Here is a 23525-nt window from a genome sequence, read left to right as displayed (position 1 = left end):
AACAATATAAAGAAAATATAGAGGGATTTCCACAAAAATTCATTTTTTATGAAAATTACACATTCCATCAACTTGATACTGACATATGTTAAGGGTAGCAATTATTCCCCCTACTTTCTGAAAGCGGTTAGACAAGTGCTCTTACATTATGCTAGAAAAGATTGACAGATGAGGTCACTGGCAGAATCTACATTTGGAATTTTTTTATGGGCGTATCCAAGTAAAGATAGAAGAAAAAAATATAATGAAAATATATAAAACATGTTACAGTAAAATATCGTTTTGCGTCATAAGAGAGTACCGGTATCTTGAATCAACACAAGTCAATATGCATGTTCACCGACTATCTCTCTAAAAAAGATCGAGTGAAAATATTCACTCTTAAAGGAGTGAATACAAAAAAAGAGTGAATTTAGAGTGAAATTGGAGTGAATGTTCATTTTCACTCGTTTTAGAGTGACCTCATCACTCCAAAATGAGTGAAAATGAACATTTTCACTCAAAATTCACTTCAATTTCACTTTAAATTCACTCTTTTTTGTATTCACTCCTTTAAGAGTGAATATTTTCACTCGATTTTTTTTTTAGAGAGTAGGTCCTTTAAGGAGAGTCTCATTGAAGCCTTTCCCAAGGGACAGAAAGCTTTACAGATCTTTCAAATTACCCAATGAGTGAAACTTTCAGCTAAAGATCCAGTGATATGTCCCAAATCTTATCCAACGGAGTAATCACAGTTGATCGAAATTATCCTTCTCTACAAATACCTAAACACACGTGCACACAAATCAAGAAACTTTTGTGTATTCGATAGACCTACTAAAGCATGCCTGAAATCAAGGGTGCGTGGAAAAAGAGGGAAAAGAAGAAGAGGATTAAAAAGATCAGTGATGAGAAGAAGTTCTATATGTGGGACTAATTGAACACCATGACATTCACTCCTATTGACACAACTATGAAAGATGCGCTCACAAGAAATTACACCAACACAGTGTAAATTTGTTGGTTCACGGCTCTGCTGGGTATATAGGCCAGTTGTATTTACTCTCAACAAAAGAGGGCAGAAGTGGCTTTGTCAAGACCCCCTTAATTGTAGCTATATTATAGAGAGGGAGAGAGGGAGCGAAATGATCCAAATCAGAAGTAATAATATTTCTTAGCGATGTTTCCAGAAAATTCTGGGCTGCATTGGTCATATACATGTACATGGTATCAGGAGTGTCTGCTGTGTGTGAAATTTAAGCCATGAGGAAGTTCATTGCTATTGAAAATTATCGAGTTGTTAATGACAGAGTTGATTTTCATAACTCGCTGTTGATAAGGAGGATGAAGTGGTATTCCCCGATACTCTGGGATTCCCCAAGAGCATCGTGCTTACACCAGCTGGCCTAGTATTGATCAGACATATTGGTATTCGCGTTGTGACAAGTGCAAATTGCGAACGTACAGGAGTGAGGTTAAGCGAGAACACTGCTTGCTGAAAGCTCATTCTGTAGTATTGTTGTAAATAGATACATGTAGGCCTACTTTGATAGATTTGGACTAACGAATGAGTGACAATCGCCACCTTGTTCTTGAATGTTTGCATGTTGGATCCTTCTGCCAGGTTTAAGTACCTTATTGCTATTCCAGTGGACGAAGAATTTGAACGGAAAAGGGAACCAACCAACGTATTTCACCACTCCATTTGTTTGTTCATATAGCGAGGTGAGTTCACAGTTCATGTTGCTTCGGCTGTTGATTGGCTTTTAACCAAGATCGGGATCAACGAGACAGTGTGACGTTACCCTAAAATGAACAGACATAAGACGCTAATCTGATTGCATACTGCTGTCTGTGTGACGTGTTTGATATAGCAGCCCAACACAAAATCAATAATATAGGCCCTCCTTTCCGATATTGGCGTATTGGCGTGTAATCCCCCCCCCCCTGAAACCCCCTTGTCTTTGGACTCAGATATAAAATGTTCAACTGCAATTTGATCAGCAAAATGAAAAATATATATATATATCACGCAACAATTTAAGAAGTTAGTTATTTTGTGTTTTTTTGCTACTGTCAATTAACTACATTGATTAATTTTGTCACATCTCTTTATCCTAGTGTTTTTATCGTAATAAGTGCAATGACACAACTCCATGCACTGGTGTTTGTTTTGTCATTGCCGGTGAGCCCTCCACCTTCAGAGACTGTGTACCTAGGAACGCATCAGTGAAGACAGACGAGCAGGACAAGAGGTGATACCACGATTTAGCCATGCACATTATCCCTGGATATACGTTTTTTTTCCCTTACTTTTTTATTGAAAATTTTCTAGATATTTCAGCTAAAGTGTGCATTAGATTGTTGAATTTCAGCTCTACAAATGCAAAAGCTCCGTCGTGTGTGCGTGTGTGTGTGTGTTGGGGTGGGGTGTCGGGGTAGGGGGAATACCCCCACGCACAACGGCGTAGCCAGGATTTCATCTTAGGGGGGCGGTTAGTCTGCGAGGGAGCGAAGCGACCGAGCCCGAGCGAGCGGAGCGAGCGAGGGGGGGAGGGTGTGGGAGGGGGGTTTCCCCCCTCCCACGGTAAGAACTTTTTGCATTTGGATGTTGTAAATGGTGCAATTTGCTGCATGTTTTTGCGCGTTTTATCGACGTGAAAAAGTCTCACTTGTTTATGGTAGCAGTTTATTTTGATGTAGATTATTATTAAACATGCCTATAAAATGGTATAATTTAGATACACTTCTTGTATTAATTCTTTTCACTAAATATCATGAACGCGACTGAACCCGAGCGAGCGGGGCGAGCGAAGGGGTAGGGGAGGGTGTGGGAGGGGGGTGTCCCCCTCCCACAGTAAGAACTTTTTGCATTTTGATGTTGCAAATGGTGCAATTTGATGCATGTTTTTGCGCGTTTTATCGACGTGAAACAGTCCCACTTGTTTATAGTAGCAGTTTATTTTGATGTAGATTATTATTGCACAATTTGCCTATAAAATGGTATAATTTAGATACACTTCTTGTATTAATTCTTTTCACTGAATATTATGAACGCGACTGAACCCGAGCGAGCGGAGCGAGCGAGGGGGTAGGGGAGGGTGTGGAAAGGGGGTGTCCCCCTCCCACAGTAAGAACTTTTTGCACTTTGATGTTGCAATGGTGCAATGTGATGCATGTTTTTGCGCGTTTTATCGACGTGAAACAGTCCCACTTGTTTAAGGTAGCAGTAAATTTTAGTGTAGATTATTATTGAACAATTTGCCTATAAAATGGTATAATTCAAATACACTTCTTGTATTAATTCTGTTCACTGAATATCATGAACGCGACTGAACCCGAGCGAGCGGAGCGAGCGAGGGGGAGGGGAGGATGTGGGATTCCACGGTAAGAACTTTTTGCATTTTGATTTTGCAAATGGTGCAATTTGATGCATGTTTTTGCGCGTTTTATCGACGTGAAACATTCCCACTTGTTTAAGGTACATAGCAGTATATTTTAGTATAGATTATTATTGAACAATTTGCCTATAAAATGGTATAATTTAGATACACTTCTTGTATTAATTCTTTTCACTGAATATCATGAACGCAACTGAACCCGAGCGAGCGGAGCGAGCGAGGGGGGAGGGGAGGGTGTTGGAGGGGGGTGTTCCCCTCCCACGGTAAGAACTTTTTGCATTTTGATGTTGCAAATGATGCAATTTGATGCATGTTTTTGCGCGTTTTATCGACGTGAAACAGTCCCACTTGTTTAAGGTAGCAGTATATTTTTTATTGAACAATTTGCCTATAAAATGGTATAATTCAAATACACTTCTTGTATTAATTCTTTTCACTGAATATCATGAACGCGACTGAACCCGAGCGAGCAGAGAGAGCGAGGGGGGAGGGGAGGGTGTGGGAGGGGGGTGTCCCCCCTCCCACGGTAAGAACTGTTTGCATTTTGATTTTGCAAATGGTGCAATTTGATGCATGTTTTTGCGCGTTTTATCGACGTGAAACAGTCCCAATTGTTTATGGTAGCAGTATATTTTAGTGTAGATTATTATTGAACAATTTGCCTATAAAATGGTATAATTCAAATACACTTCTTGTATTAATTCTGTTCACTGAATATCATGAACGCGACTGAACCCGAGCGAGCGGAGCGAGCGAGGGGGTAGGGGAGGGTGTGGGAGGGGGGTGTCCCCCCTCCCACGGTGAGAACTTTTTGCATTTTGATGTTGCAAATGGTGCAATTTGATGCATGTTTTTGCGTGTTTTAACGAGTTGAAACAGTCCCACTTGTTTAAGGTTGCAGTATATTTTAGTGTAGATTATTATTGAACAATTGCCTATAAAATGGTATAATTTAAATACACTAGTCTTCTTGTATTAATTCTTACACTGAATATCATGAACGCTGTCTGTTCAGCAATCAAACAGAAAAAGCATGCACACGAGGGTGTAGATAGGGGCATATCCCCTCCCACACGAAGGTGATTTTGCGTTTTCAGACCTGAAATTCAGCGATCTGGTGCAAATTTTTGGTGCAATACTTCTCGCGGAGCTTTTGCGTTTTTAGAATTGAAATAAAGCGATCTGGGTATAGCCACAGTCTACTTCTTTGCATGGCGGGGTGAAGGGGGGGGGGGGGGGCAAGCAGGGAGAAGGCGTGGGCGAGTGTTATCTCCACCCTTCCCTTCCGATGGAGCTTTTATCTTTTTAAGGTTGAAATTGAGATATCTCGTATACGCATAATTGATGGAATCAACATTTGGGAAATCACCCCCCCCCCCAAAAAAAAAAAAATGATGGGGGGGGGGGGCTGAGGGAGGAAAGGGTCGATTAAAAGGGGAAATTCCCCTTATACATGAGGGAACCTTCAGTTTTCGGAATATAAATGATAAGTCTTGTGCACTCAGAATTATTCAGAATTTTTTGTAAATCTAAAAAGTGTACTTAGCTAGGGAAAGAGGCACAGAGGGGGAGGGTTTGGGAGGGAGATACCCCCTCCCAAGCACGAGAAATTTTGCATATTTTGAATTGAAATTCAACGATCTGGTGCACACTTTGAGTGAAATATTAAAAAAAAAATACCTTATTTGATGAAAGGTTGCAAAGGAGACCCGCTTCATGTGCATGCATACAGTATACACGCATTTTTTTTTCCGCCTCCCAAATCCCCGGTCCAAATCTTAGGGGGGGCGACCGCCCCCATCGCCCCCCCCCCCCCTGGCTACGCCAGTGCCCACGCACACCCTCAACCTAATTTATTTTCATACACTTTCAATGATGGCTGCACCCGCGGAACAAGAGGTGACAAATTCCAATATTTATAGCCATTCACATTGTCCCCGCTTCTTACTTTTCTATCAAAAAGTTTCCAGATATCCCATCAAAAGTATACACCACATCGTTCAATTTTGATTCTACAGATGTAAATGCCCCTTCCCACACCCACTTCCACCCTAACCCCCATCCGTTCATCCTCTATACACGCGCATAACAAGAGGTTGAAAATACCACTTAGATAATTAACTTTATAGTCATTCACATTGCCCCTGAATGTCTATTTTGTTCTCTCGTATTTTTTTTTTTCATTCCAAATCTTCCACATATTCTATACCAAAAAGTGTTTACCGGATCGTTGAATTTCAGTGTTGATAATACAGCATCCCCGCTCACGGTTTCACCCCCGGTCCCCCACAGAAACCGTACCACTTTAAGTTCCTTCCATCCGGCCTGCATAATAAAGCTAATGACTTGATCAAGAAAACATTATCAAATATTGTGAAAACATCAGCTGCTGACAAAAGGCAGTGAGAGGGTGGAAGTGGTCAGTTGATTTATGATGTAGTGGAATCATTGCATCTATAAAGCACTATTATGTTTGTTGATAGTTTGTACAAAATAATGCCCTGTAACTGTTCTATGTATTGCAAGAACAGAAGTATAGTTAGTATTATACAGCTCAATATCTAGTAGAAGATTTGGTGCAGAGATAAAGAATTTAAACAGCTCCATCTAATTTTTCTGCAATATAAGATATGCAGTGCAATTCAGAGGTGCCACATTCGTTTAATTTCATGACTGTACAGATGATAGCGAAATTCACCCAGATATTGATGGATGAAGCACTGCAACATGACAGAGAATTTGCTTGCCCATGCACAAAATCTATACTGGCCCATGTTGAAAACTTGTTGGCCCATGTACATTATTTCCTGCTCCACACAAAAACAAAACGAAAACACAAAACAAACTAAAAGCAAAACAAACGCACAAATATTGGCTCTTGAAAAGCCAAACAAAATATTGTCTTTCTTCGTTTTCTAAGAGGAAGGAAAAAAGCGCTACGTTTGAGATGAATTCTACATTACAACTATACCTGGCGATGAAAATGGATATGGACGGAAGATATAACGATTATACACAAGAACTTTTTTCCTCAAAAACACATTTTTTACATATAAATTAATTTGTTTATTTCTTACACTTGTGTTGTTGTTCACAGAAATGTGGAAATCCTTCTATACTATATATTTTTCTTCAATTTTCTAAGGTATTAATTAATCCAAAATGATAGTCTTACATTTTGTAATACTCTTCACCACATAAAGAGGTATATAGCGCTGATGAGGTGTGAGTAGGCAAAAACATTCACTGTTAAGGCAAAAGGGGCTTATATCTCATGCAAGATACATTTTACGGGCTAATTGATCAGTGTCTTACTTATATGCTTACAATACAACTCAAAGAAACCTGCAATAAAGAACTGTTGCATTCCACTTTCCCTGAAGGTGCTGTTCGTAGTTCCAATGAATTGTCTGTTGCTATGGATCAAGTGCAACTGCAGTCCCTACAACATAATGGTGAGTACATACAAAAAGACATGTCATCCTGTGGAAATTTAAGTTCCTGATTAAAAAGAAAATATGTTTTATGATGTCTGCTCATAATTATGGCTTAACTTCAGTGAAACTAAAATGACAACATGATTTTATTTGGTTGCAGAGTGATGTGATTATAAATGGGATGAGCTTTTTATGTTAAATGTCAAGGATATTATGTCTCAGCATCTGCTTGAAGTGAAACCAGCTTGTGCATTTCCCTTACAGAGGACGTTTGTTTGCTGTGCTATGCAAATAGAAGAAAAACACGTTTATGTAAGAAGTCTATTACCAGTACGTTTTGACTGACTTGATTCCTTAATCTGAGTTTGTGTAATCTTTATTATCATGTACATATTGCTGGAGGAAGTAATCTCATCTGTTTCTCTCTTCTTCTTTTTTTTTTTGCATTTATTGCAGTAATGATAGTACTAGTAGTAGTAATGCTAATAATAACTATTAGTAACAAATAATAATAAAATTTTGTATCATTATCATCATCATTATTATATGTATCAAAATCTATATAGTATGAGAGATATATGAGAAAAGAGAAAACTGTGTAGTTTTGTAATAAGCCAGTCCGGAGATAGCTCATGTGCACAAGTGGGTACAAATGACCTTTCATTTTTCTCAGCTGGTTAGGCACTTCACTCGATTCAAAGGGACATAATGAATCAGCTTGCCTAACATAGCAATTTATGGAACTCGTATTCAAACAAAGAATGAACCTGCGGAGATCAAGTGAAGAGAATGGTTCGTCTACATATCAACGATATGGGAAGCATCTATTTCAGTGTGCTGTTATGAATGCATGAACATTTTTTTTTCTACCAACGTTGCCAAATACCAGGCTTGCTGTCAGGTGGATGTACTGGCAGGCACCGTTACGAAGGATTACATGAATAATCATTACATCACAGATGCTCATCTCGGTGAATTTAAAAACAAACCTGTCTCCTAGTACAAATGACCTTTTTCTGCTCATGCTCAAATTGGAACACCGAACTGGCTTATTTTTGTTCGTCGTACTGTTCCTCCTTTTTTTTGGGGGGGGGGGGGATGCTGTTGAGTTAAAGAGTTGGTCTCCGCCGGAAAATATATAATATAGGCCCTATACATATAATTCTGAATCCATCCAGCTTTAGGAGAAATTTTGTAGATAAGCAATGTCAGCAGTAAAGTATGCGATTGAATGGGATATACAATGTAATGTAGTTTAAAACGTTAAGGAGACACAAATTATGGTCGTATGTCTCATTAATAAAACAATTATGAGCATACAATGTTTCCCTAAGGCTGGATCCATAGTTATTTGATATATATGTTGTATATGTGTGTGTATATATACACACATAAATATACATATATATATATATATATATATATATATATACATATATATATATATATATATATATATATATATATATCATACATATATTCATATATCTGGTGTGTGTGTGTGTGTGTGTGTGTGTGTGTGTGTGTGTGTGTACATATAACATACATATATGTACCGGAGCAGTACAGAAGGAGACTCTGACGTTGGGAGACTACCAAAGGGAGTTAGCGGAGCCCGCCATCAGTGGCCAGAACGCTGTCATTGTTGCCCCCACTGGGTCAGGCAAGACGTACGTTTCTGTGGCCGTGGCTCTAGAGGTCCTCAGGAAGACCAAAGGAGAAGGGAAGATCGTCTTTGTGGTGAATCAGGTTGGTTGCTTAGCAACAGACTCACTTTGTTGTTGTTGGTTTTTTTTTTCACTATTGGATATTGGTATTGCTAGTATTAGGTATAACCTACGTTCAGTGGACCAGTGTGAGGTGAAGATTAAGCAAAATATAACAGTTTCATGTGTGCAAGTAACTCTGATGATTTATCATGTCATTGTATATATGTTCACTTTCTGATATGAGAGATATTGATAGTGATCATAGTGTTGTAAATTCTTGAAAAAAACTCTCACAGAATCAAAGTGCTCATTTAGCTCCCACTTAGCCGAGTTATAGTCTTGAGTGAAGGCGAGCTAGAGCGAGATTTCACTCGAGTGAACTCGCGTGAAAATTTCTTTCTGCCTAGCAGAATTGTAGTGGCGAGTCATGGCGAGTTGGGACGAGTTGCCTAATAAAGGAGGCACTCGTGATAACTCGGGTAAAACTCTTCATGTAACTCGCGACAACTCGACACGGCTCGGCGTAACTCGGTACAACTGTGTCAATTCTTTAGCACGTTAAAAAATAGCAACTTGTTACACCTCGTGGTACTCGTAATACACTCGCATCACTCGTCACTAGCTCGAGATGAACTCTATGTAACTCGTAATAATTCACCACCTTCCAAGAGTCACAAGAGTACGAGCACTAGAAGGTGTTGCGAGTCAGGCTGAGTTGTCCATGAGATACGCGCGAGTTTAGAACTAGTACAGCGACTTACAGCGACTTCGCATGAACCTACCCCGAGATACAGCGAGTTTATTTCATTTTCGAATTAACGAATATCTAGGTATGGGGAATTTGTGTGTTTAGTTGATTTATTTTTAATGAAAACATGTGAGTCATCTCAATATTTGCATGCCCTTTTGCTGTTTCATGAAAAGTGAAAATCAATTACTCCGATTGACAAAAAATCATCATAATATTATATTTCGTGAAATTTACCCATATATCTTAATCAGTTGTCTCATTTTCCAGTGCATAAGTGAGTAATTTAGTTTTGATTCATCCAGGTAAATGAAATCACTTCATCCGGTGTCTGGACTTTATACTGTTTTAGTTCCGCGAACGGGACGTCCGATCCTGGACGGTAAAAGTCGTTGTCGATCAGCTCAGACGAACTGTCGGTGTTATTGTCCGGAGTCAGTCGTGGAGGAATTCTCCGGATGGCAGAGCTGTACACCCGGGAGAGGTTGTGTCGCAGACCCCTACCCTTATCAAGGATGGGGTTCTCCGAGTTGACGTAGAAGGCTTCCCGGACCCCTCTTTAACCAACAGAGGCTCTTTATCTATAGGATAATTCAAATCAGTTCAATTCAATTCGATTTTACTGTCCGTTTCTGGAAATTTGTTTTGTTTACATGCATACATACATCAGTACATACATATACAAAACACACCTATAACATACATGTTAGACATACAAGAGATATACAGCAATACAATATCAATATCATTGTCAAAAATAACATTAAAAGAAATATTAATCTGTATGAGTCAACATTGTGTAACATGTGATGTGCATACTATAACATGTACGCGCGTGTAAATACGCATCAAATTAATGATAATTATATAGGAATGCATGTTTATGTCTAGGTGAATGATCATACGTGTATAAAAATCTTGAAGGTTATATAAGCACATCTATTCACATTCATCAGCTATTCACCCACGAAAACGTCAGCATCGTGACAATGAAACATGTCCAGCAGAGCAACGCCGGGGCATAGGTGTCTCGATCGGTGCCTTATGTCAGCGGGCTTTCGGAGAAAATCAAACGGATGCCTTCAGGTAGCGCGTTCTCTTTTACTTCAAACCGGCTGAAAAAAAAAAAAAAAAAACCACCATAGCAGAAACTTGCACCCTGAAGAATAAGGTGCCAAAGAAGAAGAAAAAAGAAAGAAAAGAAAGTCGTCTACGCCATTTAATGTCAAGAGGAGGATTGCAACAGAAATACCTTTGTGAAACCAAGCAGCCTCTTTATAAGCGGTTCACATCGAATACTAGGTACACTGGGCATTGATTCGGCCGTCTTCTCCCACCTGGAGACCTTCAAACACAACTTCCCTTGACAAAAATGTAAGCTAGAAAAGGGGCCTGGGTGCCGATTTGAGAGGGGGTCCGGGAAGCCGTCTAACGTCAGTCAACTCCGAGAACCCCATCTTGATAAGGGTAGGGGACTGCGACACAACCTCTCCTGGGTGAACAACTCTGTCATCCGGAGAATTCCTCAACGACATCGACCGAGTGTCTACGCCGATCGGCAACGGCGCTTTCCCGCCATCGGGAGTTTGTTTGTTTGTTTGCTTTTATTTCTGCATTCAATCAGATGCAATTTGAATGCAAACTTCAAAAAGTACAAAGACAAAGAATAACAAGTGCAGTGAAATAAATCGATAACAGTACATAAATAGATTCACATAGGTGATTGCATTGAGCAATGTAGATACACAGAAACATAGAATAAAATATACAGTATTTTTCAGTAAACAACAGAGATAATTGAATGCAGGAGACCACCATCATAAGCGATTAAGCTTGAAATGGATGGAGGCCTCATACGAGGCAGACGAGTCAGACGAGCTGACGAAGCATCCCAAATCGGACGTGAAAACGTTCTCGAAATTAAACAGTAAGTCCAGATGAAGTGATTTAATTTTGTGCCTTAATCATTAGTGAGAAACTTTATTAATTGATTCTGAAGGTACCTCTTGTGCATCAGAAAAGTACTCTCTTCAAGAAGTATATAGACAAGGTTGCCTACGTCTGTGGTGATCACGGACTCTCCGCCTCCACTCGGCTTCCCCTGGAGGTTCTCTTGGAGGAAAACAGTGTGGTGGTGCTGACAGCCCAAATTTTGGTGGACGCGCTCGTCAAAGGTCAAGTCTTCTTAAAGGACATTGACCTCATCATCTTTGACGAGTGTCATGAAACCAAGGTAGGGTGTTTATGATGGGCAGCTGGGGAAGCAGCATTGTCTAGTGTTCATGTTGACATCATTCCTAAATGAGTTTTTGTGTTGATCAGCACACATTCGTTGGCCTGTCTTCTTTGCTGGTTATCAAATTGTCATGAACTGAGGGCTTTTAATCCCACCAGAATGGGACCAGAATCCTCTATTTATATTGAATTATTTTCAAACCAAGAGATTCAGTAGAGATTGTTGATCGGGCCAATTGGAAAGCTGGAACTTGGAAGGGAATGACACATCGTCACTTCCTATAATTTGCATAGTGATTGCAGTTGATATTTTGTACATGTAATATGTGTGTGTGTGTGTGTGTGTGAAAACAAGTAGATTTAGGACTTTGATTACTTTTTGATTTGTTTTAGATTTTTTGATTTAAATGATACTTCTTTTTCTTTGTTTGTTTTTATATCTGTTGCAGTCAACTTAAAGGTGATGTCTTATTTCAATTTCTAAGTCATTATACAACCATACATCCACAAAGCTCTGCAATTTTAGCGTACAATGTTTTTATGTGTTACACCCCTCCTCCCAATTATACTATGTATATATATATATATATATATATATAAAGCTACAGTGCCACAATAGATTTGAGTTTTTAGCATCACTTCCCAACCTCTTTACCTACTGTACGTCTTTTTCAGCCAGACCGCAGCGCGCTGAAAATCGCTCAATATGTGTTGTGCCTGCACGTACACTCTGGGCATGTAACCGAACGAGATTTGTATTACTAAAATCTTCGCGAGCTCCTCATTATGTAAGGCGTTGTGGTCTTGTTTGTTTTGCAGAAGGATAGCCAATACAACAAGGTGATGAAGAAGTACTTTGAGTTGAAGTCGACCTTGCAAGAAAATGGAGAAAACTTTAACAAGTCCCTTCCTCAAGTGAGTTTCGAATATTTGGAGGTGTGAGATGTAACTTTCTGTGTAAGATATTCATTGGTTGCCATGGTAATGCTACCTTACGTCTTATGTTAGGGACATCCTATGTCAGCACAGGAATAGTTCACATATCCTTGTAGGAAGACTACAGGTGCACATGTCTATACATATTGTGTTTGTGTGCGTCGGTGTGTGTGCGCACATTTTATTCTAACTATATTTTATGCAAGGCTCGGTAGTCGACTTTTTTTTTCTATAGTGGCCCGTTTAGATCATCACATTTCATATTTTGGTGGCCAGACAAAGAAATTTGGTGGTCTGAAAAATGAAGAAAAAAAGAAATTACATTATGTAGCCCTCATAGAACATCAAGCTAACACAATAAACCATGATAAATTGTTATCAAATTGGTAGGTATGAGAAAGTGTTTCAAATACCACGTACACTCTGACTAACGAAGTATAAAAAAGAAAGAAAAACGTTAAAAATGAACAGATAATTTAATAAACATCAAAATCTAAACCTTGAAAAATACAGGTATGTGTAATGGACGCGTATGATAAAGGGTTTCAGTTACATGTACTGTAACTAAATTCACGTAGTATAGCGTTTTATGCAATATTGAATTGAGACATAAGCATCAATTTTCAAGGATACATAGTATATTCGTCAACTTATCGTATTCGGCATAGTAGTGAACCTACTTCTATTGTATATTACTTTGTATTACTTTATATGGAAATAAAATAATTTTGAATTGAATTGAATTGAATTGTAGATGGATAAAAATTTGGCCGTGAGAAAAAAAAAACCACGTAATAATTTGGCTATGAAGTGTACAGAGTTTAGCCATGAATACTAGTGTCCATTTGGCAACCCTGGTCGCGACAGCCAGCTTTAAGCACACGTATACACACAGACAAACAAGCCACTACCACTACACAACCACCACACATGCACACAGTTTCCACATATTATATTATTATACTCCAAACACACACACACACACACACACACACACACACACACACACACCAGGGGCGTCACCAGCTTTTTTTCAAGGGGGGTGCGTTTTGACCCTAATGAAACGAGATTTTTTTTTTTTTTTTTTTTTTGACAGACATTTGGAATGTAGGAAGCTCTCAATCCCTAGACTTTTACTGTTGTGGCGGGAAACCAAGCGGGGAAAGGGCACCGGCGTAGCTAGGATTTCATCTTTTACAGTAAAAAAAACTACCATTTGGAGCTATATTTTTTTTTCGCTTTGGAAATAAAGGGGGGAGGGCGCACCGGGCGCAACTGCCGGCAATTACTGGCAGCAACATCAGGAGAAAGGCGTAACAATTAAATGCGAGCGAGCGGAGCGAGCGAGCTTGAATATTTTGACATTTTACAGTAAAAAAAAAAACCTGCCGTTTGTTGCTATATTTTTTCGCTTTGGAAATAAAGGGAGGGGGCACACCGGGCGGAACTGCTGGCAATTACTGGCAGCAACATCAGGTGATTTGCATAACGATTAAATGCGAGCGAGCTTGAAAATTTTACATTTTACAGTCCAAAAACTGCCTTTGGAAATCAAGGGAGGGGGCGCACCGGGCGGAACTGCTGGCAATACTGGCAGCAACATCAGGTGAATTGCATAACGATTAGATGCGAGCGAGCGAAGAGAGCGAGCTTGAAAATTTTACATTTTACAGTCCAAAAACTGCCGTTCTTAGCCATATTTTTTCGCTTTGGAAATTAAGGGAGGGGGGCACACCGGGCGGAACTGCTGGCAATTACTGGCAGCAACATCAGGTAAATTGCAAAACGATGCGAGCGAGCTTGAAAATTTTACATTTTACAGTCCAAAAACTGCCGTTCTTAGCCATATTTTTTCGCCTTGGAAATTAAAGGGGGTGGGGGTGGAGCGCATGCCACCGGGCGCAACTGCTGGCAATTACTGGCAGCAACATCAGGTGAATTGCATAACGATTCAATGCGAGCGAGCGAAGAGAGCGAGCTTGAAAATTTTGACATTTTACAGTAGAAAAACTGCCGTTTGTAGCTATATTTTTTCGCTTTGGAAATTAAGGGGGGGGGGGGCGCACCGGGCGCAACTGCAGACAATTACTGGCAGTAACATCAGGGGAATTGCATTAAGATTAAATGCGAGCGAGCTTGAAAATTTTGACATTTTACAGTCCCAAAACTGCCGTTTGATGCTATATCTTTTTTTGCTTTCGAAATTGAGGGGGCGCACCGGGTGCAACTGCTGGCAAATACTGGCAGCAATATTAGGAGAATTTAAATGCGAGCGAGCGGAGCGAGCGAGCTTGAAAATTGTGACATTCTACAGTCCCAAAACTGCCGTTTGTAGCTATATTTTTTGCAGTAAGGGGGGGGGGGGACGCACCGGGTGGAACTGCCGGCAATTACTGGCAGCAACTTCAGGAGAATGGCATTACGACTAAATGCCAGCGAGCGAGCGTGAAAATTTTGACACTTTACAGTCCAAAAACTGCCGTTTGTAGATATACTTTTTCGCTTTGGAAATTAAGAGGGGGCGGGGGACGCCCGGTGCGCCCCTCCCCCTGGATCCGCCACTGGTAGTCAAGGGTGTCGGTTTATGTTCATGACTGGGGGAGGTATGACCAGCGAGGTGGCATCGAAGTGACCAAGTATGAGAAGGATGTCCAAAATCTATGTATAATCAAATCAGTCAACACTGTATAGAATACACTTGTACTAGTAGATAATTATGTATAAAATCAGTGCTGCCAGAACCAGGGGTTCGAATTACTTTTGCCCACGATTTTTTCTTTTTTTTTGTTTTTGTTCCCGATGCAAAATTTCAAAAAAAAAGATAGATAAAAAATAATAATCATTTAGTGTCCGGCGTTGAGGTCGCTCGCAGACTGAAGGTTTTTATTTTTTTATTTTTTATTTTTTTTAGGGTCTGAAGGGGGGTGCGTTCGCACCCAACGCACCCCCCCCCCCCCCCCTGGTGACGCCCATGCACACACACACAGCTATGCGCAAACGCATACACAAGTCACATAATACACACCTAGAATATAACATAACACCGGAGCAACCACCCCAAACACGCAATTCATAGTGCATGGCCGACGACAATTTGTGCAGCTACGTTTCATTTTGCCAGCACAAAATGTCGCCATCGAGGTCAAAATCTTATGGGAACTGCACAAGCAGCACAAATTGTCGCCAGGCGACAATTTGTGCAGGGGCGACAATTTGTGCCGCAACACCCCGTCCCCTTTCTCTGATGTAATCATTATGTACAACCTTAACCATATATACGACTACACCATGTGTATGTTTATATACTTCTTTCTTCTTTTTTTTTTTGGGGGGGGGGGCAATTAACAAAGTATGATGATTTGTGCTTACATTATTTACAATGTATACATCCCATTATGAGAAATATGAAAATTAACTAAACTGAATAGAATTGAATTTGGTGTCTAGTGGTAAAATGACCCAATTGATTCATGATGATGATGACGTCTGCTGAGAATGAGAAGGGCTTTAAGTCTTCTCGAACACTATGGGTTTTGTGGTCACTTAACGCCCTTATCATTCTCAACCGACGATGATGACTCCTTTGTAAAGATCTTGGGAATGACAGCTTCGTTTGGATTGGGACATGCACTCAAGAAGAATGAGGCATTGAGGTACATGATCAACATTTGCGCCAACTTGGATGCAGTCAGAGTGTCCACAGTGAAGAGACACAGGAAGAGCCTGGCTGATGTTGAGAACAAACCGAAAGATGGTGAGCAAGTGACATAAAGCAGAAACTCGTGTAATTTAGCCTCAGCATTCAGTTTGTGGTGTTATCCTACACTCACTCAACTCTCACTGCTTGATGAATGCATGTTTGCCTGAAGTAAGAGGCTGCATGTTGTAGGCTCTATGGTGTCTGTGAGGGGGGAGATGCAGTAAATACAATTCATAAATTTGCTCCATGTTTGAGTTGACTGTAATGAATGAAATATAGCAAGCAAGCAAACAAACAAACAAACAAAAAAGCGTTACGGAATTCAAAAATTATACTTGTATTCCCATAATTGTCTACCAAGCAAATTAGAAGAAGAGGTGATATCATGGTCTCTTATAAATCTCTGACTTGTTTGCTCACGAATCTTCACTTATTTCCCATTTCTAAAAAAAAAAAATCAAGAAGAAGAAGAAGAAGAAGTGGTTCCTTATGGACTTAATATATTACTGACACAAAACAGCACACTTGATTATGTAGGTATCTTAACGAAGAAGCCTTGCTTTGAAGTCTATATCATGCATGTAAGTGATTCTTTTTGTTCTTTCTTCAGTATTCCATCCAGATTGTCACACTGTCAGAGGACGAGAAAAAGATGCCTTCGGGGAAGAGATCCAAGATATCATGATTAAAATCATTATTTTGATTAACAAGATTCCGGGTTAGTTAAACACATTCTCTGGTATACAAATAATGAATGTTTAAGAGTGCAATGGACAGTTAGAATATTTCATGAGGTGAAAGATTAAATGATCCACCTTTCACCGAATTAAATATTCCATCCATTGCACGAATGAAAAAAAAATGTATCATTTGTTTTATGTCACCTAAAATAGATCCTTGTCATTTGATGTTTTCTGAATTTAGAAAGAATAGAGATTGTGTAAGATCTGAGATTGAGAGAATGCTCACTGAGCGCTTTACACTAGCTCACTGTCGCATACACACTGCAAACACCAGCGTTTTACAAGCGTAGTGCAGTGGCGGATCCAGGGTGCAGCGCACTGGGCGCCCCCCCCCCTTATCTTTTCTTTTTGTTAAAATAAAAGAAATAAAAAGAAACAACGGGGAGGGGTGCGTGCACCCCCCCCCCCCCCTCATTTTGTATAGGTGCACCCTCTTTACAAAATTCCTGGATCCGCCCCTGGTAGTGTGCCGGGCTCTCGGCGTGCGTGCAGTGGATCAAATCGTATGGATCAAAGATTGCACGGTAAATGGAGCCTCGCTGCATGAATGATGACCCAACGATAAAATGAGACCATGGAGATGAGACGAATGATCAATAGCAAATAACCCATCAAATGACAAGGATCTATATGGGTGTTAACTCATGTGCATGAAGCAATCATTCGAAGTCTTGCGAAAATATAGAAAGAAATCAGTAATTACTACCAGAAAATAGAAGAAAATCCACATAGAATGTATTACGCTCCAAGTGGGGAAACGTGCCCACTTACACAAGTATAATGTTCTATCACACTCTAGTGATAATACCTGCCTGGTTTGGTGAAAATGTGACCATGCCTTTTCAAGAACAAGATGAAAATGTAAAATTGGGCCCTAATTTGCTCCCCCAAGTTTGCTTTATTCTTAGGTAAAATAGTCTTCAAGAACGCGTGGAAGGCGAACTTGCTGTGCTCATTGTGAGCACTGGACCCCTGGGGTGTTTCATAAAGCTGTTCGTAAACTTACGAACAGCTTACGAGCGACTGGTGATCAGTTCTTGTGCTGAATTATGGAAATTCTGATAGGTATAGCACATCAGAACTGATCACCAGTCGCTCGTAAGTTGTTCGTAACTTTACGAACAGCTTTATGAAACAGGGCCCCTGTCTTGTTTGTACAATTCTGACTTCAGGGTGTGAACTCTTCAGCAGCACACGGAGCGCACTCTCCGAACTGCTGAGTACCTCCCACTCCTGTGAGAAATTTAACCACAAGCTGTGCAGGCTGAACGTACGGATCTCAGAGCAACAAGACTGCAGACTGCGCCACCGCAAACTAAAAACTTACACAGAGTATCTCAAGGTAGGCCTATGTCCCATTGATCGTTCTGAAATCTAAAGTACTTCTTTATGCTTCCACATATCAAGTAATATTTTAACATCGGTGACTAAACAACCCCATAATGGGCCTACCATTTATTTTTAAAATTCATTATATCTGAGAATTTTTAAACAAAACAGCGTGTTTGCCTCGTACCCAAATTTGTGGAGAATTTCATCTAATGCTGATCAAATTGAAGTCACCCCATGAAAAAAAAAAAATCCATTTAGGACTATCATGCAAAGTATGCCTCACACCCATGACACCACCTACCAGTCGGTCATTTCACCAATGAAGAACCAACTTTTGAATGATAAATCTTTGGCCAGAATCTGCCGTTTTCGTATGTACATTGATATGAATTTGCAATTGGTATATTTTCACTGGCAGGAGTACAGCACTGCTCTTTCTATTCATGAAACAGCGCGGACGAAAGATGCCCTACTCTACCTTCAGAATTTCATCAAGAAAGAGGAGGAAAAGGGGTCCGATCGGACCAGTGCAGACCTCGAGCTAATCAGCCTATTTAGGGGTCAGCTTTTCTATAATGTCTTCGTAGGGTATAGTATCATTTCAGTTGAATTAAAGTGGATGAAAGGAGACTGCATTGTTTTGAATTAGTTAGGAATAGATTTAATGATATTTTGATTTGCTTTGTTTCATGTAGCTTGATGTGAATGGATTTTTAGTCACATCTAATGGGAATATTATCAAGACAATAGTGAAAGGCATCAAATTAATGGCAAGTCAATACTGAAACGTATTTCATGATCAGTGAAATACGTGGAATGGAATGTGTTGTTTGTTTTTGTTTTGTTTTGTTTTTCAAAGCTTTAATCACTGTCATAGAGGCATTCGAAGGTGACATTATATGTGCCATATCATTATACATGGTCGCATTATATTGGTTTCACAAAACATAATTATTTAATTTTATCCATCATTATTGTACATTGATTTTCTCAAATTACATACTGACTTATACTGGACATGTCCTTGTGTTATGAATTATTCTAGCATGTTGGGTGATGGAAGTTTAATATAACGTATGATTGTGAGATTCGTGAATGGCTCGAGACAAGACATTCGAGAATGTCTTGTTCAAACATGACGACACATACTTTTATTCAGCATGCATGCCTTATTAGGTCACAATGTCATGTAGTCCACCATGCCTTTTGAAAGTTGATATCAAAATGAACATCAGAAATGTAAAGAACTTTCTTTATCAATCTCTGTTGTGTCTTTCCTTGTGGACATTCAGTGAAGAAAGTAATCCCCTGACGCTAAAGGTGTCATATAAATTTTCTCTGTTGCCTTTCTTACAGAGAGAGAAGTGAAGCTTGAGGAACTCAGCAAGAGTCCATACAGCAAGAACCCTGGTCTGGTAAAGCTTCAGGAGCTCATAGAAGGAGCTTGTCACTCCCTCCAGGGAGGCCTGGCCAACTTCCGTGGGATCCTCTTCACTCAGACCATTGCCTCCACCAAGGCACTCAAGTCGTGGATCATGGACACTCCAGGGTTGCAGGAATTCAATGCCGAGGAATTGGTTGGCTCCAGAAACCCAGGTGGGGAAATGATAGTTGTATCCATGTGCCAGTGTGATTAGGAGTGAGCTAGCAAAATTGATAGTTTGTCTGCTTTTTAATCATGCAGTTTGTATTATGTTCTTGTTCTGTTCTTGTTCTTATTATTCTGTTCTTATACCTGTTCTGTGATTGGTCTATACATAGCATCATGTGATCAAACAAACGTCGTTACGTTGAAGACAAAATGCCGATTGAGAAAAATGTGCCATATCGTGACGTAATATTCATGGAATCTTTGTGGCATATAGTCAACTGCATGAGAAGCTGCAGGGGCGCACCAGTTATTGACTGTGAGCTTCACATCCGCTGTGAATTTGATCTTTATCTCTTAGAGGGGGAACTGAGAAGTTACAGAAATCCTCACACTGTCCCATTTCCAACAGGAATGAGTTTGCGGCACCAAAGGGATATCCTTAACAAGTTCCGCGACGGGGAACACAAGCTGCTCATTGCAACATTTGTGGAGCAAGGCATCGACGTGCCAGCCTGCAACTTTGTGTTCCGCTACAACTACATCAGTGATGGTGAAGGATGCCTTCAGGCCAGAGGTATGAACAGAGATCAAAGTTAACCCGTCGAGTCCTGGGGGGATTTACCCGGGGGAATTTTTGCTTTGCCCGGGAAAAATTGTCAACATTGAATTGGCACCTTTCAATTTCACTGTGTGTCTTATATTGGAAAAAAAATAGATGGAGCTTGTTAAAGTCATTACATCTGCACAAAATTAGAGAGAACATTTTCAAAATGTTGCCAATTTGATAAAGAGAGAGAGAGAGAGAGAGAGAGAGAGAGAGGAATTTTAGTCTTTGAAAATGCATTGCAATTTTAAGATTTGGTTACAAAGTCAGCAATTAAGAGGCTATTGAAAATTCTGCAACCAAGATGAATAATCATTATAAGTAACAAAGGGCTCGAAAGCGAGTGAACATTTTATTCCACTTGAGACTGTAAGAATGAATAGTAAAAATGATAATGCAAAGATATAGCACCAAACCTCAGAAATGTGGAGTCTGACTCTGGATTAAAGGGAATTCCTCCCCACATTTTGGTCACTTTAGTAAAAAGAGTTTTAAAAAAGTCATTTCCTTACAACATTTCTGGGGTCTGTTCATCAGAAATCTTTTAAGAGCTTTCTCGTCCGTGATTCAGCAGCTAGCTGACCTAGTTCATATATTTGTTTTCCCCTTCAACAGCTGAGGTCCACATACCCACACAGTGTGGTGGTCATACATTTTACTTTGTTGGTATCATCTTCTGTGAGAATCACCCCTCTCCCCCCCCCCCCCCACCCACGGCGTTGTGCCCCTGGGGGCCCCCAAGTGAGGAATGGTGTCCATTTGCATAGATACATACTCTATCACCCTAACGATGATACCCGCCAAGTTTGGTGACAATCTGATCAGCGTTTTCAAGAAGTTCTTTCTAGGTTTTTGTAAACAAAGGCTGGAAACACAACATCCTCTGAGATCCCGATACATAATTTTGCACCCTTATATTTATATGCTTACATTTGTGTGGGTTGTAGAGCACCTAGAAACATGATCATTTTTATCATTAACATCATCATTATCACCACCATTGTCATCAATGTCCCCAGGACGCACCCGGGCCCCGGGAGGCCGATTTGAGCTGGTAGTTCACCAAGAGAGAGGCTTGGAGAAGAAGGACCAACTTGGTAAACAGCAGGAGAAAGTGATGAGGGAAGCTACGGAGGAACTCAGTGAACTCCCGGAGGAGATGCTCAAGCAGAAGGTAAAAAGAATTTGTTGCTGTCTCCAAAGACTTCACGTACATCAGGTATATTTTAGTTTAATTTTTGCAGTGCAGTTATGGCATGCCTACAGTTAGTTGGCTGTTTTATGATTACTAGTACTACAGAGTCACCTAGCCAGTAAGTGAATCTCTTCTTCAGTCCTTTGTGTGTCAATGAGTCAAATATGCACAAATCCACATACAAACCAATGGACGAGAAATTGATATGGCATACAGAGGGTTAACATGGTATTTTGGAAGTATCATGGCTTGAGGATTCATCCTTGGTAAAAATGTCAATTCTTTTGGTTCAAAATTACATTTTTTTTTTTAATGGGGTCATTCTCTAATAGGTTGTCAAGATTGTTTGATTTTTTTTTTTGCTAGTAGTTTTTTTCCCTTTCTTTTCCTTTTTTTCTTTTTTCTTTCTTTTTTCCCTTCCCAATTATTTTGATTTCATGTCAGCTGACATCAGTTCGTTTTATTTTGTTTTGTATTGCTGTCTTGTGTATTTTCTGAGGGTCCCATATCGTACAAGCTCTGCTTCTTAGTGGGACCCTCCACTTCCATCCCCATCCTTAGTTAACCTGCATTATACGCTTTATGCATATATTAACAATGATATAATTGCGGTTTTTTTTCATCTGCTACTCATTTTCATGTGTACGTTGTTAAATCACATTCTGCAATTATTACAAATATCCTGTGCATATGCATTGTATATACTTTCTTTGTTTATTTGATGGAAGTGAAAATAAATTTGAATCTTCAATCTTGAACATAGAAAAATGATCATTTTGAATTGATGTAATTGCAAGGTGTTTGTAAAATATGGTAAAAGGCTTGTAGAAAGACTATAGCACAGAGCACGAGGAACAAACACATCAAGGACTATATGGGGTTGATTAGACAAAGTTTTGGGCCATTGTACCATGTACATTAAAATTCGCCTGGTCATTGTCATATTCCAAGTACCATCCTCACAAAATTTACACACAACACTGATGCTGAGTACTGGTGTTATATGTCCGGCAATTTATGATGTATAGGATCATAAACAATTTCATGGCAGAATTTTCGTCCGTTTATAAGCAGGATGTGTATGTGAGTAGATGAGAAATGAAGAGTGATTATTTTGTGAGACTTAATGATCCCTGTGAGACATACAGACAATGGAGTTGTTATGGTATAGAAAAGTTGACTAGTGAGTACTAAAGGTAAATGTCTCATCTCTTTCTGTCAGATAATAGCCATCCAAGGAAGGCACTTGGGACGAAAATCATTGGCCCATGAACATGTTGAATTGAACCATGAGTTCCGGTGCCAGAAGTGTCGGGTTCTTGTCTGTCGGTCAAGTGACATCAGGGTGATACCGGGAGGTCACCACGTCATTATTGCCCCTGATTTTCTCGAGAAGAAAGTGGTCAGACTTTCCACTGACCGCCACTCGCCCGAGAAGAGGGAATGGGCGAGCGTGAGGAAGAGTGAGCACGAACTAGCATGCAAGGATTGTCACATCAAGTGGGGTATAGTTCTGAAATTCAGAGAAGCTTACATCCTTGCCATCTCGGTGAAGTATTTCCTTGTAATAGACAATGACGCCAAGTCCAAACACTACCAAAAGTGGAGTTCCCTGCCTTTCACCTTCAAGGAGGCATCACTTGAAGAGGTTGCCCACCTAGAAGAGAATATCTCGTAGTGTGTTACCCCCCCCCCCCATTTTTTTGCATAATAATTCTAATTATGGAGAGGGTGTACATCCCATCTCTTTGACTCCTTTCGATAGAAACAGAGAACGGAAATATTGTACAGTGCAACACACCAATCTCTACGGCACCTCACTGTTGGTGGTGCGATATACCACCAGCCAGTCTCTCAGGGACTTTTAAGTCTTTCTCATTATTTCCTTCCATTCCTTTTAAAATCATGTTTTTAA

The 23525-nt window shown here is 40.0% G+C and overlaps 1 protein-coding gene and 1 long non-coding RNA gene across 2 annotated transcripts; both read left to right on the top strand.

Annotated features, from left to right (window-relative positions):
- Window positions 1-1449: 1449 nt before the first annotated feature.
- LOC139722476 (uncharacterized) lies at window positions 1450-6855 on the top strand. The gene is made up of 3 exons (XR_011710283.1): window positions 1450-1704; window positions 2101-2234; window positions 6764-6855. It is a non-coding gene; the product is annotated as an uncharacterized lncRNA (long non-coding RNA).
- A 723-nt stretch (window positions 6856-7578) lies between these two features.
- On the top strand, window positions 7579-23288 carry LOC139722499 (antiviral innate immune response receptor RIG-I-like). Its single transcript, XM_071633788.1, has 12 exons — window positions 7579-7609; window positions 8382-8566; window positions 11274-11507; window positions 12329-12424; window positions 16037-16199; window positions 16768-16863; window positions 18061-18230; window positions 18639-18780; window positions 19577-19816; window positions 20221-20385; window positions 21435-21589; window positions 22833-23288. The coding sequence occupies exons 1-12, from the start codon at window positions 7579-7581 to the stop codon at window positions 23286-23288; spliced, it is 2133 nt and encodes a 710-aa protein (XP_071489889.1).
- Window positions 23289-23525: the final 237 nt, after the last annotated feature.

This window comes from Diadema antillarum, unplaced genomic scaffold, assembly GCF_040938485.1.
Source record: "Diadema antillarum isolate AM-2024a unplaced genomic scaffold, OU_Dant_1.0 scf00000166, whole genome shotgun sequence".
Classification (NCBI taxonomy): domain Eukaryota; kingdom Metazoa; phylum Echinodermata; class Echinoidea; order Diadematoida; family Diadematidae; genus Diadema; species Diadema antillarum.
This window is presented reverse-complemented; position numbering and strand designations above follow the sequence as displayed.